At 53.0% G+C, this 18,646-nt stretch overlaps 6 protein-coding genes across 6 annotated transcripts; 4 read left to right on the top strand and 2 right to left on the bottom strand.

The window, feature by feature from the left end:
- Positions 1 to 1,330: 1,330 nt before the first annotated feature.
- Positions 1,331 to 2,855, top strand: J4E88_005061 (uncharacterized protein; the record flags this gene model as incomplete). Its single annotated transcript, XM_049398702.1, has 2 exons — positions 1,331 to 1,664; positions 1,714 to 2,855. The coding sequence occupies 2 exons, from the start codon at positions 1,331 to 1,333 to the stop codon at positions 2,853 to 2,855; spliced, it is 1,476 nt and encodes a 491-aa protein (XP_049255382.1).
- Positions 2,856 to 5,068: 2,213 nt separating this feature from the next.
- On the top strand, positions 5,069 to 7,467 carry J4E88_005060 (uncharacterized protein; the record flags this gene model as incomplete). The annotated part of the gene is made up of 2 exons (XM_049398701.1): positions 5,069 to 5,293; positions 5,359 to 7,467. The coding sequence occupies 2 exons, from the start codon at positions 5,069 to 5,071 to the stop codon at positions 7,465 to 7,467; spliced, it is 2,334 nt and encodes a 777-aa protein (XP_049255381.1).
- Positions 7,468 to 7,695: 228 nt separating this feature from the next.
- Positions 7,696 to 8,449, bottom strand: J4E88_005059 (uncharacterized protein; the record flags this gene model as incomplete). Its single annotated transcript, XM_049398700.1, has 4 exons — positions 7,696 to 7,859; positions 7,974 to 8,063; positions 8,129 to 8,236; positions 8,305 to 8,449. 4 exons carry the CDS (start codon positions 8,447 to 8,449, stop codon positions 7,696 to 7,698), a joined length of 507 nt encoding a protein of 168 aa, XP_049255380.1.
- A 1,498-nt stretch (positions 8,450 to 9,947) lies between these two features.
- On the bottom strand, positions 9,948 to 11,930 carry J4E88_005058 (uncharacterized protein; the record flags this gene model as incomplete). Its single annotated transcript, XM_049398699.1, has 2 exons — positions 9,948 to 11,464; positions 11,786 to 11,930. The coding sequence occupies 2 exons, from the start codon at positions 11,928 to 11,930 to the stop codon at positions 9,948 to 9,950; spliced, it is 1,662 nt and encodes a 553-aa protein (XP_049255379.1).
- A 1,599-nt stretch (positions 11,931 to 13,529) lies between these two features.
- On the top strand, positions 13,530 to 14,072 carry J4E88_005057 (uncharacterized protein; the record flags this gene model as incomplete). Its single annotated transcript, XM_049398698.1, has 2 exons — positions 13,530 to 13,698; positions 13,750 to 14,072. The coding sequence occupies 2 exons, from the start codon at positions 13,530 to 13,532 to the stop codon at positions 14,070 to 14,072; spliced, it is 492 nt and encodes a 163-aa protein (XP_049255378.1).
- An 812-nt stretch (positions 14,073 to 14,884) lies between these two features.
- On the top strand, positions 14,885 to 17,443 carry J4E88_005056 (uncharacterized protein; the record flags this gene model as incomplete). Its single annotated transcript, XM_049398697.1, has 4 exons — positions 14,885 to 14,889; positions 14,978 to 15,371; positions 15,418 to 17,023; positions 17,076 to 17,443. The coding sequence occupies 4 exons, from the start codon at positions 14,885 to 14,887 to the stop codon at positions 17,441 to 17,443; spliced, it is 2,373 nt and encodes a 790-aa protein (XP_049255377.1).
- Positions 17,444 to 18,646: the final 1,203 nt, after the last annotated feature.

Here is an 18,646-nt window from a genome sequence, read left to right as displayed (position 1 = left end):
TGCCTGCAGCGACTGCTACCAACATGGCCAAGGCTGTCTTCGCTCCTCCTATGTGTAGAGTTGCGTAGAACGGCAGTAGGACGCCGAGTATGTTGCTAGCCATGCGTTTCGGCGCATTGCTGATATTGAATGTGCCCTTCTCCTCCTTCCGCCTGTCGAGTGGCTGTAGACTGGAGTTGACTTTGGCTATTACACCGACTAGCAGCAGCGTGCCAGACGAGAGGGCGAGCGCATGTAGTAACGGGAAGCCACTTGTTGCGGTCGCGTATTCGAGTTCGGGTGATTTCTCTGCCACGGCTTCTGATAGACTCGACGGTAGCTCGGAAGGCGGTCTGACGCCGCTGGGGTATGCTAATGCGGCGAAAAGATATGGGAGAGGTATTAGGAGCGCGGTAAGGGCTTCGGGGAGTTCTAGCCATGATCTAGACGGTGTATTAGTTGTGGTTCTCTTGATCGTCGCAGGCGGTACTTACGAAGAAACAGGAGGAGGCGGCACATGCGCTGGAGACTCCTGTATGGGCGATACCGGTGAGAAGCCATACTTCTCAACAGCAGGTGTCTTCCTGGCCGGTGAGCGACCCAGATCCGATTCACCCCGCGCCCGCCCTTTCGGTCTCCCATTCGAGAACGGCTTCAGCGTGTAGGTGGAATCGTTGGAGCCCGACCTCTCATGCCCGTGCTCATGCTCATGCGCAGGACTGTTGTACTCGGCATACGGCGAGCGCACAGCGCCGTGCAGATGCCCGTTGCCGTTCATATCAGAGCGCGTGTGTCGATGGCCGTGGTCTTTGGCGGGCGATGAAGCGTTCACGGTGCCATTCGCGTACGACGAGGGATCCGGTGTGTATTGTGACGATGAGCGGCCATGGCTGTGTGTGTGCGAGGTGGGCGCGATAGGCAGCGCATACGTCGACGCCATTCGCAGCGCCACGTTCGTCCGCCCGCTATGGGGTCGTCTTGACTCGGTGAAGGTAATTGGCCGAGTGGGGCTCGCGATGCGCGATGGAACGGTGCTCAATTGCCTTGAGATGGCGGTGTCAGAGGGGAAAAAGCAACGTGGATCGCAGCCAGCAAGCGTGAGTGTGCTGCAATGAGGCTACGCAGCGCTTTGGCGTCTTGGTGTTTCGATAGCGGCGCGCGTTGCTGCACTATCAATAAGTTTCAGGGGTCTTACAGATTGACATGACTGTCATCGAGCGCCTTCCCCTTTCGGTCCTACCCCGGCTCAGATCTCCGCATCTCGTGGCTAGCCCTTGGCGTTGACGCACGCGGCGGCTGCCACGGCTGCCCGAGCCGCCTTGCAATTGGACAGCACTAACACAACACCAAAATGTTCGACGACTACACCTCGCCCGACAAGGACGGCAGCCTGTTTTCTGTCATACTAGCGGTTGTTGTGACTTTGTCAACGCTGTTCACTGCGCTGCTATTGACGCTGCCCAGTCAGTATGATCCGTACAAGGATAAGCCGCTTCGGGTTGTGGGCGAGGATGGAAAGGAGATCAAAACGAAGATGAGAGATGGGAAAGAGCCGATGCTATGGAAGCAGGGCCGCTCGGTGCAGGTGGTGGTATTGGGAGACATTGGACGGTCGCCACGTATGCAATACCACGCTCTCAGTATCGCCAAACATGGTGGAAAAGTGTTCCTCATCGGCTATCAAGGTTAGTAGGATTCATCTTCAAGATGCAGCAAGCGGCTAAACCCACGAAGAGTCCGACATTCTTCCTGAGATCGTATCAAATCCTCTGATCGAGATCATCCCACTCTCACCAGCGCCGAGCTTCCTGCGTTCGAGCAGCAAACTTCTCTTTCCAGTTCTAGCACCTCTCAAAGTTCTTTGGCAGATATGGTCGTTGTATCGCGCGCTTGGTTACCGTTCTAAGCCTACAAGATGGACACTCGTGCAAAACCCACCTTCGATACCAACACTCGCTGTAGCAAGCCTGGTATGCTTCTTGCGACGCACTGATCTAGTCATCGACTGGCATAACTTTGGGTACACGATTCTTGCTATGAAACTTGGCGACAACCACCCTCTTGTCAAGATCTCTGAGAAGTACGAGAAGATCTTTGCAAAGGCTGCATCGCATCATTTCACGGTGACCAACGCCATGGCCCGCGTGCTCAAAAACGACTACGGCGTAACAGCAGAAGCACTGCACGATCGCCCAGCCTCTATCTTCCAGCCGATCGAACAACGAGATCGGGAGAAGTTCCTCGCACGACTACCAGAAACAGCAGAGTACGCCTCAGATCTTTCTGCAACTTCGAAGACGCCATGGAAGCTCATCGTCAGCGCCACGTCCTGGACTGCCGACGAGGACTTCTCACTGCTCCTTGACGCTCTCGTAGCTTATTCTGCAGAGTGTACATCTAAGACCTATCTGCCAAAGATTCTTGCCATTATCACTGGAAAAGGCCCTCAGAAGGAGTATTACCTTGCGAAGATCAGGGAACTTAACCAGCAGAAGAAGCTTTTCAATGTCGTTATCAAGACAGCATGGCTCACACACTCCGACTACGCGCTTCTGCTCGCGTCCGCTGACTTAGGAGTCTCTCTGCACACATCGTCTTCCGGCGTTGACCTGCCGATGAAAGTGGTCGACATGTTCGGCGCAGGCTTGCCGGTCGTGGGTTGGGGAAAGTTTGAAGCCTGGCCCGAGCTCGTCAAGCAAGGCGTGAACGGTCTTGGCTTCCAAAGCTCTGAGGAGCTGGCCTTGCATCTGGCTACTTTCTTCGGCAACGATACAAGGCTGAGAGAGACCCTGAAGGAGGGCGCACTCAAAGAGAGCGAACACCGGTGGGACGAAGAATGGGACGGTGTGGGCGGGAAGCTGTTCAAGCTCGTATAAGTGATAAGCGGTCACGCGATTGTAATGAGCATCTCATAGGATTTTGGTTAAGTACACTAGGGGTAATGAAATCCGTTGAATGCTAATAGACTGAAAATTTCCCAATACCCAAGCTCCAGTACGCCGCGCTTGGAAGCAAAGCAAGAAATGCTGGCTACCAATGAAGGTCGTGTTAACGATTCAATCAAAGACCACACCAGAGTAGCCACCGTCCCCGGTCATGCATTCACGCATCGCCCCGATGAATAGTGTATCAGCGCTTGGATCGTTAGGAAGCAGCACTGTGTGTTCTTCATCCTTACCATCATCGCATTGGCGAACCAGTTCCAGGCTTGGTGAAGAGCCGTCATCGCTTTCGGTTGATGCGGTGCTGCTTCTACCATCACCTTCCACTGAAGTGGTGGCGCAATCCACTTCCGCCTCATCTTCACCCGCGATACCCATTCCTCCCCGCCAAATCTCAGCCAGCTCCCTATCCTGTTCATTCAGATCCGTAGCATCAAGCTCCTCGGCCAAGGAACGCGGCGACCGCATCGAACTAAAACGAACGCCTGAAGGTGTTAAGACTTCAGGCGAATATCGCCCCCACCAAACAATCTCCTCTTGAAACTGGGTTACGACACCCTTGTATCTTGCACGAGGACATTGGAGCTGGCACCAACTTTTCTCGAATTCCTTCCAAAGCACAGCTTGCTTGATTCTTTCGCCGGTACCGGCCCATAGCCTAATTGCTCCCTCTCCACACGCGTGATGTGGTACTTTTCTCTCGTACCCAATGACGAGATTGTTCATCTCTTGATCGCATGCCAACATCGCTTGGAATAGATACTCGTGTTCTAGATCTCCGTACATAACCCTGTGGTACTGGTATTGTTGCTGTATGTCTTTGTGCAGGGTTGTGGTTAGATCTTCGATCATCTTGAAATGTTGTAGCGTGCGGGTGTGCAGTGGCTGAGGAGGGTGTGGGTGTATCTCTCCCATTTTGTTTCGATGGTTGGTGAGATTGGATGGTTGGGAAGGTGGTATATGGTGACAAAGTGTGTGTTGACGAGCGTGGCCACAACTGAGCTCTCTTCGTATTCAGTTCTAGAGACTCAGTATTTTGGAATTGGTGTGTTGGTGGGAATTTTGGTGAAGCAAGAGAAGACCTCGAAACTTTTGTATGTCAAGAAATTGCAAGAATATTCAACTTCGCTACCAAGTTGAAGCGACCGTGTAACCATGCATACGTTTTAAACTTTTGTTCCCCTTTTGACCAATGTGCCTTCAGCTGAAAGAGACCAGAACCAGGATTTGATGGTCCAGAGAGGTTCCTATGGTACAGATGCACATTGGGCCAATGGAGTTGACGTTGTTGGTAAGGAGGCCTATCCGACTCCTAGTATACCAGAGTCGCCCATGACCAACCTGTGTTTCTTCGCGTGTGCGCTCTATTCTAGCGATCGTACCATGAGAATACCGGCCAATCATCCCAATGTTCATGCTAATACTTTTCTACCCTTCGCACCTGCCGCGTGAACCAGACTACAGCCTCAACTTTTCTCTCAGCCTTACTTGTCCAGCACATGGATGTGGCTACGTAAGACTTGTATGTCTGTCTCAAACTAAGTAGGCCTGCCCCACTCGAAGGCAATAGCCATCGCAAAGTTCAGTAGCACGGCCATGGACCTTGTTGCTGCAGACGTTCAATCGAACACAGGACAGAGCCAGGTTCATTACCGGTATGTCTAAGCACTTTGCGCGGACAAAAGAGAAACAGAGATTTAGTAGAAGTCGGGAGAAGCGGTGAAGTGCATAAAGACGATGTGGATGAACGTTATCGTGGTGTTTCGTTGGTCTGCAGGGTCGGCCCTTCCTCTCCCGGCGTGTCCGCGCCACCCTAGACCCTGTTTTATCCCCTATCGCTATATTTGGGCGTGCGTACTCGCCAGCACACGCGCAATCAGCCAAAACGTCACTTCACGTTTCTTTCTTCGACTCTCAACCCCATTTTAACAAACTTCTATCCCCTCTTTCAGTGTCTATTGCGCGTCGATCAAACGATCCTTTCTGTTCGAAATCTTGATTTACACACCGCGACTCTTGTGCGACTCCCCCGAACAATTAATCTCGGGTTCTCAACAACTTACGCGATATGCTACTCCGATAACCCGAACCCGATACGATCTACAGTCGCCCCATCTGGAACTGTTTGCTGCAACTACGGCTGAACAATGATGGATCGGATCGAAGAAAGATGGAAGGCTTTCGAGGAGGATCATCCTAAGATACGCACGCTTGTTGAATCAGTGAAGCCATACATTCCGCCGGTCAACTTCATTACGCTTCACTATGCCTACTTCATCAGTGTTACCCTGTTGGGTACACTCATCTTCTGGGGCGCGTCAAACCCATCCAAAAGCATTGGGTGGTGGGACAGCATGTTCATGTGCATGAGCGTAAGTAATTGCCTATGTACGAACTGCATGTGAGACAAACACTGACTTCGTACACCCATCTTTAGGCCATGACCGCGGCTGGACTCAATTCCGTGAACGTTAGTCAGCTGACCACGTTCCAGCAAGTGGAATTGGCCGTTTTGATGATGATGGGAAGCCAGGTACTGGTTAGCTACTTCACCGTCGCTTTCAGGAAACACATCTTCGAGAAGAGGTTTGAGGATATTGTCGAGGCTGAGAAAGAGAGGCGGAACGCGCGAAAGGGAGAAGTTGGGGCTGTAGTAGGAATGACAGGAGCTATGTTTGGGCTCCCAATCATGGGATCATTTGGAGAGAACAAGAAAGGAAGTAAGCCGAAAGCAGAATCCAAGATGACCACGCCGCTGGAGACATGCGTTGAGGATATGCCACCCAGTACGCCAATCCAGGAAAACCAAGCGCAAACCGGATTATCGCCCATATCACCTGGTGCAAGAGAAAGAAGCTTAGCCCAGCATGTCGGTTTTCTGGATCCCATACGAGAACGCGTCTCCCACGAAAGACCCATGTCAGCAACGACAACAGGACATTCAATCTACAACGTGCAGAGTCACCAGAGCATGTCGAAACGTCGCCGCTCACTGGCCGAAGAGTCTGGAGTAGGCGATGGCTTTAACGTGAAGACCTTCGTCAACGAGCAAAAGCGCAACATTGGCCGCAACGGGCAGTTCTTCAACCTATCGTCAGATCAGCGAGAGTACCTGGGTGGTGTCGAGTACCGCGCGCTGAAGTTCCTTTCCATGTTCGTGCCGGCATACTTCATACTCTGGCAGTTCTTCGGCGGAATCGCACTAGGGGCCTACATGTCCGTCTATGAAAGAGAAGCGTGCGCTGTGAATGCGCAGAATCCTTGGTGGGCTGGCATCTTTCTCGCTATTTCTGCGTACAGTAACGCCGGCTTTACGCTACTGGACGCAGGCTTTATACCCTTCCAGTCCTCATACTACGTCCTCGTCATCGTAACGATACTGTCGCTCGCCGGACCAGCAGCCTTTCCTGTGTTTGTACGCTTCCTCATCTGGAGCATGTCCACACTTCTCGATCTCTTCTCCAAAGACAAAGAGTATGGCGTATGGAAAGAAGGCTTCGATTTCATCCTCAAGTTTCCACGACGTGTGTATACTAGTATGTTTCCTGCGCGAGACACCTGGTTGTTCATCGCAACCTTCGGCTCTTTTGTGACAGTAGACTGGATCTTGATTCTGATTCTCAGTATTGGGAACCCGACGCTAGAAGTCATACCACTCGGACAGCGCATCTTCATCTCACTCTTCGAAGGCTTCTCGATTCCAACTGGAGGCTACGCTATCGTCTCGCCCTCGGGAATGTACTTTGACGTACAGGTTCTGTGGCTCGTTGTCTTCTACACCGCGGCGTACCCTCATATCATCACTATGCGCAAAACCAATGTGTACGAAGAACGCTCATTGGGCATATACGAAGGCGACGAGGCCGAGCCAGAGCAACTGCACTCAGCATCCAGCTCGCTCTTCGATGTCGACGCCGCGATGCCTTCTCTGACTACTGCTGTATCACAAACTGAGAAAACGTCTCTTGCGCCTATCAAGTCTCTCGGCAAAGTCGGCCGTCGCGGCACTGCATTTGTAGGCCGTCAACTTCAGCACCGCATGACAGCCTTTCAGGGTGTCGGTGTCGCCAACGTGCCCGCAGCCCCTGCTCCCTTAAAGCGAGCAGTGACTATGGACTTTAATCGAATGTCGATTCATTCCCTCAACTCGCACCCGCCAACTCGACCTCCTTCCCTCATCAGCCAGCAAGTTCGTGGCCAGCTGTCGCACGATGTATGGTGGATAGCCTTTGCGCTCTTCCTCATCGCGATCATCGAAACACACCACTCCATTGAGGACCCGCGTACATACAGCGTGTTTACCATGCTGTTCGAGATTGTGAGCGGATACACAACCATTGGAATCAGTATCGGGTTGCCGGATCAATCGTATAGTTTCAGTGGTGGCATGTACACAGGAAGCAAGATTGTCATGATCTTGGTTATGTTGAGGGGTAGGCACAGGGGTTTGCCTGTTGCGCTTGATCGCGCTGTCAGATTGCCAGGGAAGAAGCTGGCGGAGATGGAGGAAGAGGATGCGGAGATCAGAAGCATGTTTTCTCAGTGAGCGAATGCGATTTAGCGATTAGCGATTTCTTTGAGCCTGGTCAATAGATTGACAAAAGCGATGGATGCAACTCAGGAGTCAGTCACATAGGCTGGACAGAATTCGGAGATATTAAATTTCATTGAAGTCGTTAAACCAATCAACTACCCAGATAGCAACAACATCCACCTGATAAATTACCTCCACACCACCCATGATCCCTACTACCAAGCTTTGCAACGACCATATCTACAAGCCAAGTCCAAGAGCCGCGAGCAGACCACCGAGTCCCAAAGCCGCAGAAGCCATGTTGGCGGGCGCAGCATTGCCCGGGCCATCGCCGGAACCAGCAGCACCCGTACCCGAAGGACTGTTACCGGTGCCAGAACCACCAGAACCGGAAGCACCCGTCGCTGAAGCGGTGTTAGACGGCATACCAGAAGGACGCGAAGCAGTCCCCGACATGCTAGTCATGGGACCGGGACCGCTGGAAGAAGCGTTCGAAGCGTTCGGAGCGGCAGACGTACCGGAAGCAGAAGCCGGGGGTGCTGTAGAAGCGGCGGATGGGTTGTAGGACGTTGTGGTGAAGGCGCATTCGCGGACGATGTCGTTTACGTCTGTATAAGTGTTAGTATGGGGTTGAAAAGGGGGTTGTAGGTAGGGAGAGGAAGTCAAAGCGTACCATTGTCCATCTCTCCTCCGTTCTGCATGATGCATGCTGCGCAAAGGGGGACGGCAGTGTTTGCGTTTTGGCCGTTGCAGATGCATTGGCGCTCGGCCATGTCATCGTCTACAATGTGAAGTTAGTATCGGAATGCTCACTGGCTTGGACTGAGTCCGTCTTTCAAAGGAACTTACTGGTGCTGGTGTCACAGTCGCGTGTCAGTCTGGTGACGGAATCGCAAACGCTGCGGCACTGCATGGGAACATCGTCCTGGTCAACGTCCTGAGCAAGGCCGATGGCCGAGAGGGCAAAGACAACAGCGAGCTTCTGGAAATGCATTGTTGTGGAAGGTGTTGGTAGTCGTAATCTCAAGCGAGAGTCGTAGAGTGTTGTGGTGTTGTAGAGTAGTGAAGTCTGTGGATTGTGTTGGTGATGCCCTTCATCGTGGGAAGTATGGGGGAACTATATACCAGCGGAAACTGCTCGCGTGCCTACTTTCCCTTCTCAGAGGGCCTTGCATGCGCATCCAATCAAACGCTGCTGTTCCTAGCACAGTCGCAGGGCTGACATCACAACGGGGGGATTACGTCTGACAGCAGACTCCGCCCTGTGCCCCATCCAACATCGGCCCGTTGTCGGTTATCACGGGTGGAGGTTTGCCATGGGGTAGATGGGGATCAAGGCCTTGTCGCCAGACGTCCAAGCATGGAGTCAGATGGCGTGCCAAGCCTCCGTCGCTTTCTAGATGCTTGGCGGGTGAGGTTATTGGGCTGCTTGTCCAGGACGATCGTCTTGTGTCGCACGCAGCACTGCCTGCCGCGACGCGACAGCTCTGCGAACAGCACACACGCCTACGCGTAGCCAAGTCTTCAAGAAAAAGTTACAAGAAACGTCTAAAAAAAGCAGGATACACCACATGGCTTCGGTAATAGTGGGTCTTGGCAGCCATCAACGTGAGAATGCGGAGAACTTGTGGGTTGCGGTTGAGTGATCAATGCAATACTATTGCATGAGGTCACGGTGATGTGGATCGAGTCAGGCCCTCTCGTCGACTGAGGAAATCCTCCCCGCTTCACCTGCCTGCCGAAGCGTTGGGATCCTGATTTGATCAGGCTTTTACCAAGCTCTGCGGATGTTCCTGCCAAGTGAGAGCCAAGTGAATAATGCACATGTTCCATGCCCGCACCGCCATCGATTACGTGGTGGGCAGTCGCACGTCGTGTGAGGCTGAGAAGGCGGTATGACCTGGTTTCTATCTTTGTGGAAACTTGCAGAGATGTCGCATGGGAATACAGTGGCCAGGGAATAGCGAGAAGACTATATGTTATTACCGAAATATGACAATATAGATGGTATCTTGATGCGCCGCTATGCTACATGCTACGTGGAATGGACAGAAGTGTCAAACTTCATTTCAGAAGGTCAGTACAGCGCCAAACTCCCATGATAGTTGCCTTGAAGGGACAACTCCGAGCAAGTCCTGATGCTGTGCGCCGGTGCGACGCGCTATGCTGCAGAGAAAAGCTTTGCAGAAAGCTACGGGCTGTTGATCAACACCGGCGGTGGGTATGAATCGTGGCTGTGCGCATGGGAGTCATGCTGACTTACGAAGAAACTCGTTTCTTATGAGTTGCACCTAACACTCGGAGTCTACACCGAGAATGTACACGCTGCTGTGTTCTACATCCACACATCATGGAACACAGCAAGGTGTACATCTCCAAGGTGCGAGGGTACAAATCATAAAGACGAGCTTCTTCGTATGGGAGAGCCTTTGGTGACTACCTGTGTAGGAGACGAAAGCCGAATCTCGGAATTGTCCGGAAAGCTCGGGACTTCACGAAGCGATGTCGGGTGCTTTGCCGCCGCTGGGCGTAATGGGCCGCGACCCTGACACGAAGCCCCGTGATCCTTTTCTAGGCGCTGACTGGACAGGTATGCGCATGGCATCCTCTGGCTTAAGTTCTCCAGTAAGCCACTGACCCATGTGCGTTTGCCATCTCCTGAGATCCTCGGCTTTCGTTGCTTCTCTTAGCCTTCTATGCCGCACCAGTCTCTCCGCAACCTGTTGAAGAACAATCTTAGGAGGCCGATATTCAGTCAGGCCTCCTGGACTGGCGATATTGTCTCTCTCAAGATATGCCATTGTCGCTTCCTCCATGATTGAAAGTGTCTTGCCACCAGGAACTTCTTTCCTTTCGTTTGTTTGGGGGTTCGTCCATGGTCCCTTCACCCAGTTGTCGAGTGGTAGGCCTTCAAGTCCTTTGTCGACATTCAGGCGCTTGTACCATCGATGCTCTCCTTTGGCTATTGTTCGCATCATTTTATGACGGTCTTCGCCCTCGGTGTATTTGATCAAGACATTCTTGAAGACAGCCAACTTCTCGCTCCACTTCTGCAGCGCCTTTACTTTGCCCAAGGGACCAGGCCAAACTGCTGCGAATCCGTCGTTCGAGGTATCTGGTCGTCCTGTTCCGATAGAAAGCAACAGTCCTGGCTCTGTGTCGTCGCCCTTCAGCGAGGCGTGTTCACTATAGGCAGCGTAGGATGGGTTGTTCTCGCGAATTCCTCCATCTTTGAAGCTCATTCGCTTTTTGTTCTTGCCGCTGCCAATATCGGCCGTGAGCATCTCGAAGTAGAAAGGAGCTGCTGAAGTGGCCCGCGTTACCTGCCATATCTTCAACTTGTCGGCACCGGCGTTGTAAGACGTGACCCAAGGTGGTGCGATATCGGGGTCGTATTGATGGTTATATGAGCGGAGGAGGTATGCTTCGTCGATTTGGCCGGAGTGGGTGGCTGTGAGGCAGATTGATTGACATATCCGCTCTGTTGGCTTGCCTCTGACTGAAGACGCACCACCACTTGACCACGTAGTCGAGCTCTGCAAGGAGCCTATCCCCGACTCATTCAATGGCATTCTTGCTGATGTATCCTCTTCCTCCAGAACCCATGGATGCCAGTCGTCTCCTGTGCATTTATTGTGCTCCTTACAGTACTGCTTCACAATATCTCGCACGGCCTTCTCCAACGGCTCATGGTGGTATTTGGTAGCAAGTGGCAGCACGCTCCTTTTATGCCCAAAAAGCTCATGTCCTACTCTACGGTATAGTTCGAGACACTGTGGTACGCTCATTCGTAATCTAGCCAGCATAACGGATATGAGGCCGCCCGTGCTGGTTCCGTACATGTAGTCGAAATAATGACATGGCAGTAGCTCGTTCTCGTCGAATTCGATTCGTTCGCTGCCTTCTACGGGGCCTTCGTCTGCTTGTATTCGGCGTTCGGCTTCGGCGATTTCGTGCATGAGGCGTTGGATGATTAGGAGGCTCGAGTAGCCGCGAATGCCACCCCCGTCTATCGATCATGTTAGTATCTGCTCGGAGTCCCAGCAAATGCCATAAATGCATCCAGATTCGACTATACATATTCAAGCACTCGTAGCGTTGCGCGCGTTCGTCGCGCTACCACCCTATTCAAGGAAAACGCCGAGCACCCTGGAGCCTACGTTGACGTTGGGTCGCCTACTTTGCAAGTTTGTATGCTGATGTAGGCTCCAGGGTGTTCAGCTTTTTCCTTGTATGAGGTGCCCTCGCGAAAAGACCCCTCAGGCTCGAGCGAAGGTGCTACGCCTGCTGGACCCTTCCCCACATACAGTAGCGAACCAACTTGACGTACCTAGCGTGAGTATCAAATCCTCCCAGCAATTCTCCTTGGTAACGTTCATCTTCCAGGTTTCTCCAGTCTTGTCCTGCTGGGTCGCACTGGTACCCGTCGTCCTTATACTCAGCGGCCTCGAGGCCGGCTCGGGGGGTTGCAACATGACGGCGCGCTTGCTGTGTTCAGAACAGGTCTGCAGACTACATCAAGCTAAAAACTTGCAAAGTAGGTGACCCAGCGTCAACGTAGACTCCAGGGTGTTCGGTTGTTTCCTAGGTGGGCGTGCGATCGCGGTTTGGGACCTAAGGTATGGAGCCTTGCACAAATCGCGCACTGATGATCAGGGCGTGGACGTAAGGATGTAACGCAGACGGATCGACGCAGGATAGAGTGGATATAAGACTGCGGAGAGCCTCATGACAGCTCTCCAGGGCTGGCGCGTTCCTGCAAAGGGCGCGACGCTCTGCTGCAGGCTGGTGGATGGGTGGGTCCCGAGGTCGCGGGAGTGGCTGACTCTGCGGATACGACGAATTAGGAGACCGGATTCGCGACCGAGCCACTGCTAAGCCTTTGGGGTCCAATAAAGCGCTGGGGCTTGTTTCTGATGGCGTTGTAACCCTTGAGGTTTGTTATGACGGAGTGATCAGGGGAATGATAAGTTTGTGTGACGGTAAATAGAGCGATGAGATCCGCCGGTCCTCTCGCAATCCTACCCAAAGTTTGGGATCGCGACGACAACTAGAGTGTGACTTTGCTGGTTTCCGAACAGTTTGCTTTACAGGCATGCAGTTTCGCGTAGTTGCCTACGCCGAGCTGAAATCTAGGGCGGTGTACGAGTAGGCGGAAAGGCATTGCTCCAAGCTGCAGTCCTCCTCGAGCAAACCAGAGCCTCCAGGGGTATGAAACGGAGTCCAGAGTGATGCTCCCTTGTGATACTGGTGATGGGCGAACGACTCTGTCGGACTGCGTAGTAAGAGCGAAGAACGTCCGAAAGAGTCACCTGAATGGCGTTCTGGCGTCGCAGAGTTGCAGGTGATGCACATGTTGTATGCTTGCTAGTTCACGCAAGTTTCGCCGTTGAGAAGTCCAAAGGCGATGTGTCATATGTAGAGCAGTAGAATGAGTCAAATTGTCGATTTGGACTTGAGTAGGTGTTTGGTTGGGGATACCTGGTCTCGACATACTGGAAGGGTTCGTTTTTTGGTTCGTAGCAGGCTCTGCCGTTGGCCGACCGAGTTTCTCCTCACGAGACAACGGTTTTCGTCTCATGTTGTGCGAGACGAAAGAAACGCCACATGACCGAGGAGTTCGAACGCCCGTACGTTGCTTGTGTATAGCTCTTGCCTCAGGAACGATTCACTGCTTCGCACCAGGCCAATCACGGCAGTCCACAGCACAGCCGCATCGTGAACCAATCAGCGAGTGATTCGGCCGAGCCCGACATGATTTCAGCACAGCCACGGGGCGCGGCAGGTCCGTGTGCTACGCCCGCCCAACGCTCTCTTGCGACCCAGGCCATCACCCCACCGGCTCTTGCTCTGTATTTCCACTCACACGACTGACCACTGCCTTCGCCTATACAAGCACCTTCCACCAGTTTGTAGGACCGCAAACATTTCTCAAGCGAGACAAGCACCCACTCTCGACACCCAACCTTCACCGTCCTCCACCATCACCGCCCACGGCAGCCCTATCCTCGCCTATAGAGACGTCTCAGCCTCACCCTATCCGGAACCGAACCGAAGGAATGTTACAGGAAAGCATGACGTTCAAGTCGGAGTCGACGTCTGGCACCACGTCCAGTAAGGCGAGTAGCCTGTTCGACTTGGACCAGAACGGCGACAAATCTATCCTTGTGTACAAGTATCGCTCGGGCGCAAAGGGCCTAGAGGTCAGGACTGAGCGTGATCTTTGCACTGAACTCGACCAAGGTAAGTCCTCTGTAGTCTGGTGGTGTGACTCCAACTAAAGGCAGCACCCAGATCCGTCATTACCCTTCATACGCGTCACAAAGAAGCCAATACCGCGCGGCAACAGTCGGCTTGACATCCTCAACGAGGACCTACTCGCCCCCTCGGAACGCGAAAAGTACGCAGAGAAGCCTACGCTCAAGGCTTCCGTCGCAAATGTGGGACTGCCCACGCTCGCCAAGTGGAAACACATGATATTGGGCAGCTACGACGACCTTTACATCGTCTCGCGCTCGCATACCTTGTCGCCTGAGGCGAGCAAAAACAACAGTCCAGAGTCCAGCCAGCACGTCAACTCGTTTCCTAGAGAAGCGGTGCACAGTGACGAGGCCTAGGTGCGCCGCAGGACTGAGCTGGATGCCGTTGGAACAGGCGGCTGGGCGATGGATGTCTGACATCTCTTGCGTTGACAGTAACGCTCAGCCTTCACATGACTGCACGCTCGCTACACGACTATACGTTTTCTCCCTATCATTACGCGATACCCAACGAGCTCGGCGCTGGACGGAGTTACATTGTTTTGGTTTCATTTGTCCTAATGTTGTCTGTCGCTGTAGAGTAGGAGCGAAAGTATGTTGCACCACTCCAAGTCGGTAGTGTGTAGCTCTTAATAAGACAACCATGATCTTTAGCTGCTATCTTAACATGCATGGGCCTAAATCGTGAAGATACAAGAGACCCCTATGTAATGAGTGCTTTTCAGCGCCGAGGAATGAACCGCGGCAAGGGTAGGTTGTCGAGAAACCAACGTCATCACACGTTTGATTCGCTTCTGGCGCATATGCCTGTCAAAGTTCGCAGGAGCGACCTGACCCAACAGGGAAGAGACGTAAAGCTTTTCTCTCCGTGTTGCAGCGAAGGAAGACACTGCCTGCATTGTTTGTATACACGTGGGTGGCATCGGACCTTCTAAATGGCTGGGCGCAACGGCAGACCCATCTACGGCTCGTCCAGACGGCACTAGCACACGAAGGCCCACCAGGCCTGCACATGCAAGCGGGGAGCTTCACTCTTGGGCCCGGTCTCAGCGCGCTGGGGCCCTGCATCGACTTCTGAAGCTTCCGCCGCGAGCCCATATTGCTATCACTCCCATTCAATCGCGCAGTTGAACGCCTTTGAGTCTGCAATTGCCCGCAGCTCGCCCAGCATGAGGTTCGTAATCCCAGCAATGCACCCGCGCATGCGCCCTCCAATCGTCGCACGGCGGGTGATGTCAACGGAAACTAATGCGCGTATCCAGGTTCGGTCAGCAACTCAAGCAGTCGCTCAACAAGGAGTGGATCTTCTACTACATCGACTACGAGGGCCTTAAGAATTCTCTACGCGTCCATCACATCTGGGATGAGAAGTCGGAGCAGAGCTTCGTCGAGCAGCTCGAGAAGGAGCTCGACAAGGTCTACACGTTCCAGCGCGTCAAGGCCGAGGAGATTATTCGTCGCATAGCAGCGTCCGAGAAGGAAGTCAACGACGCCGTCGCGCGCGCCCAGCAGGACCCCCAGAACGCCGCCAACTACGAGGAAGACTTCGATCTGCTCGAGGAGGACCTGAGCGACATTATCGCCGACGTCCACGATCTCGCCAAGTTTACCCAGCTCAACTACACGGGCTTCCAGAAGATCATCAAGAAGCACGACGTATGTATTGCATAGTTCGCATTGAATCAGAGCTAATTGAGTGTAGAAAAACACCAGCTGGTTCCTCAAGCCCGTCTTCGCCGCTCGTCTGAAGCGCAAGCCCTTCTTCCAGGACAACTACGACTCCTACGTTGTCAAGCTCTCGAGACTCTACGACATTGTCCGCACGCGAGGAAACCCGGTCAAGGGCGATGCATCCGCTGGAGGAAAGCAACAGAACTTCGTGCGCCAGACGACCAAGTACTGGGTGCACCCGGATAACATTCTGGAGCTGAAGCTCATCGTCCTCAAGCACCTGCCTGTGCTTGTGTTCAACCCCAACAAGGAGTTCAACGAGGAAGACTCTGCCATCACATCCATTTACTTCGACAACACCGAAACATGGGAGCTATACCAGGGCCGTCTGAAGAAGACCGAGGGTGCTGAAGCTATACGTCTGCGATGGTATGGAGGCATGTCGAGCGACACTATCTTCATTGAGCGTAAGACGCATCGCGAGGACTGGACTGGCGAAGAGTCTGTCAAGGCGCGTTTCAAGCTTAAGGAGAAGAACGTCAACGCATACCTCCGCGGTGAGCTCAGGCCCGAGCAGATCTTCGAGAAGGAGCGCAGGGAGCAGAAGAGGCCTGAGAAGGACATCGCTTCTGACGAGCAGCTGGCCCGAGAGATCCAGTACCGCGTACTTACCCGCAAGCTCGAACCCGTTACACGCTCCTTCTACCACCGCACCGCTTTCCAACTTCCCGGCGATGCTCGCGTTCGTATCTCCCTCGACACGGAGCTTACCATGACCCGCGAAGACAACCTGGACGGCAAGAGGCGTGCTGGCGACAACTGGCGTCGCATGGACATTGGTGTAGACTGGCCATTCAAGCAGTTGCCTAAGGAGGACAAGGAGCTTTTCCCGTATGCTGTGCTCGAGGTCAAGCTTCAGACACAAGCTGGAGGAGAGCCACCGCAGTGGATTCGCGACCTCACGTCTTCCCATCTTGTCGAAGCTGTGCCCAAGTTTTCCAAGTACATCCACGGCACAGCCACGCTGAATCCCAAGCGCATCAACTTGATCCCATACTGGTACCCGCAGATGGATGTCGACATTCGCAAGCCTGTTAGTCACAGGTTTGGTATTGAGCGCCCCGGAGCGAGCAACGACATCAGCACCAGCGGTAACCTCGATGACGATGACAGCGAAGACGAAGATGCCGTCATGGGTCTTCCTGGTGCGAACGGCAATGAGGACGATGACCGACTAAGGCGGCTGCGCGAGGCAAGGGATGTCATGGAGCAGAACGAGATGGAAAGAACCCGCGACTACGGCACTCTTACGAATGGCAACGATCCCAATGCGCTGGACATTGAAGAGCGTGTCGCCGCAGGACGCACTCGCGACGAAGATTACCCCATCTACGATTCTGACAGCGACGACGAAGATGAGGAGTACGAAGCAGCCAAGAAGCAGGGAGGTCTCCGCTATGCGCGGAAATGGGTAGAACGCACTGCGACCAACGTGGGCTCAACATTGCTTTCGACAGTCGCCACGGTTATCCCCAAGCCAACTCCTACCGACGTTGGTGAGGGAGGTTTCTCCCTTGGTGTACCCTCATGGAAGCAAAAGGGGGAGGTGAAGAGGTTCAAGGCTCCCAAGGGCAAGCGTAAGTTAATCCAATCATCTCATACTGCCAGCCCGAACTAACATAATATCAGGCATCCACGTCCCCGTCCGCGTCGAACCCAAAGTCCAACTAGCCACCGAGCGCACTTTCCTCTCCTGGCTCGAATTCTCCATCCTCATCGGTTCCATTGCGGCTACACTGCTAAACTTTGGTGACCCCCTTGCTTTTGCGGCTGCGTGGGCGTTTACCATCATCGCCTGTATCGCGCTCTGCTACAGTGCAGGCTTGTACCTGTGGAGAGTGAACAAGATCAAGGAAAGGAGAGCGGTTACGTACCACGATCGCTGGGGACCTACGCTGCTCTGCTTCGGACTGTTCTGCGCTGTTGCCGTCAGTTTCGGATACAGATTCGGCAAGGGTGGTGTTGATGGTGGGTTGAAGGGTGATATCAAGGGGTGAGAGTGTTGGGATATCGGAACAAATACATAGCTGATGGGGTTCGACGTTTTGAAGTGGTCACGACTGATGGATGGACGGTTTCGAAGGTGACGGGAAAGATGGGAGTGATGCATTATTGGCGTTACGTGTACAAAAAAAGTGTACATAATAATGGGTATTGTTGTACTTTTGACTGATGCTGTAAACCGTTGCAAGGAGCCATCCGATGGCTTAAACCAGTGACACCGAAAGAAGGGATTGCATGCACATGTTGTCTCGCGCATGGGCGGAAGGTATAAATTGCTCTCGCCCAAGGCCCTGCTTCATGTCTCCTCTGTCACACGTTACTCTTTTTCCATAAAAAAAATCACGAGAGCATAACCCATGTCTCTTCCGCTGTTTCCAAAAAGCACAGGAGGCGAGACCATGGTCAGCCTTGCCTGCTTCAGTTGCGCCAAAAATACCAGATCGATGGCGCATGTCTGCATCTGGACACTACGCTGGCATAACTCAAAGCCGCCCTGCACAGAAGACATGTTGTTTCCCGCCCTGAGAAAGCGCGACGCTACCTACGCAGTATCCGCCTGCCTCTTCTTGTCAATGTTGCCGAGAAAGCACGCATGTCTGGGAAGCGCTTAAAGTGCATACATCACTATGAAGAGTACCCAGGTCTTCGTCTTTCGACTTCGTGTCTACATTCCAGCCTTCTGCTCTTACCCTTTCCAAAAACAATTGAAGACCTCAATATGTCTGTTTCTCTCAAAACCGAAGCCTACTTTGACATGTCTTTCTTTGAGCTTTCGGTATCGAAAAGAACACAATTGCGCAGCATGAGCAATGGTCTGCCTTTCAAAAGATCAACAGATACGAGAAGATGTTTCTCTGTGAGCATTCGGCTTCGAAAATTCTGAGATCAGAACCGATGTGCCGTCCCTATCCGCTCTGGCGCTCAAGATCAATGAAGCTCAGAAACAGGGCATGGAGATTGAGTAAGAAGAGGCGGTAACCGAAAATTCACATAGCATGTAGCATGAGTGCGGAAGGAGATATGCGAGCTGGGGTATAAAAGAGGTCCTTTTCTCTGGGCATACCTAGGTACATCCTCCTTCCTCATCCACCTACCTGCTTTGGGGTTGTCACCAAAAGGCTATACGAATCTACAAATGTGTGTTCTTTCCTAAAAACGACGACGACTACGACATGATTCTGCGCGCTCGCTGTTGC

Source organism: Alternaria novae-zelandiae (genome assembly GCF_023758075.1).
Source record: "Alternaria novae-zelandiae strain BMP 2774 chromosome Unknown scaffold_9, whole genome shotgun sequence".
Taxonomy (NCBI): domain Eukaryota; kingdom Fungi; phylum Ascomycota; class Dothideomycetes; order Pleosporales; family Pleosporaceae; genus Alternaria; species Alternaria novae-zelandiae.
This window is presented reverse-complemented; position numbering and strand designations above follow the sequence as displayed.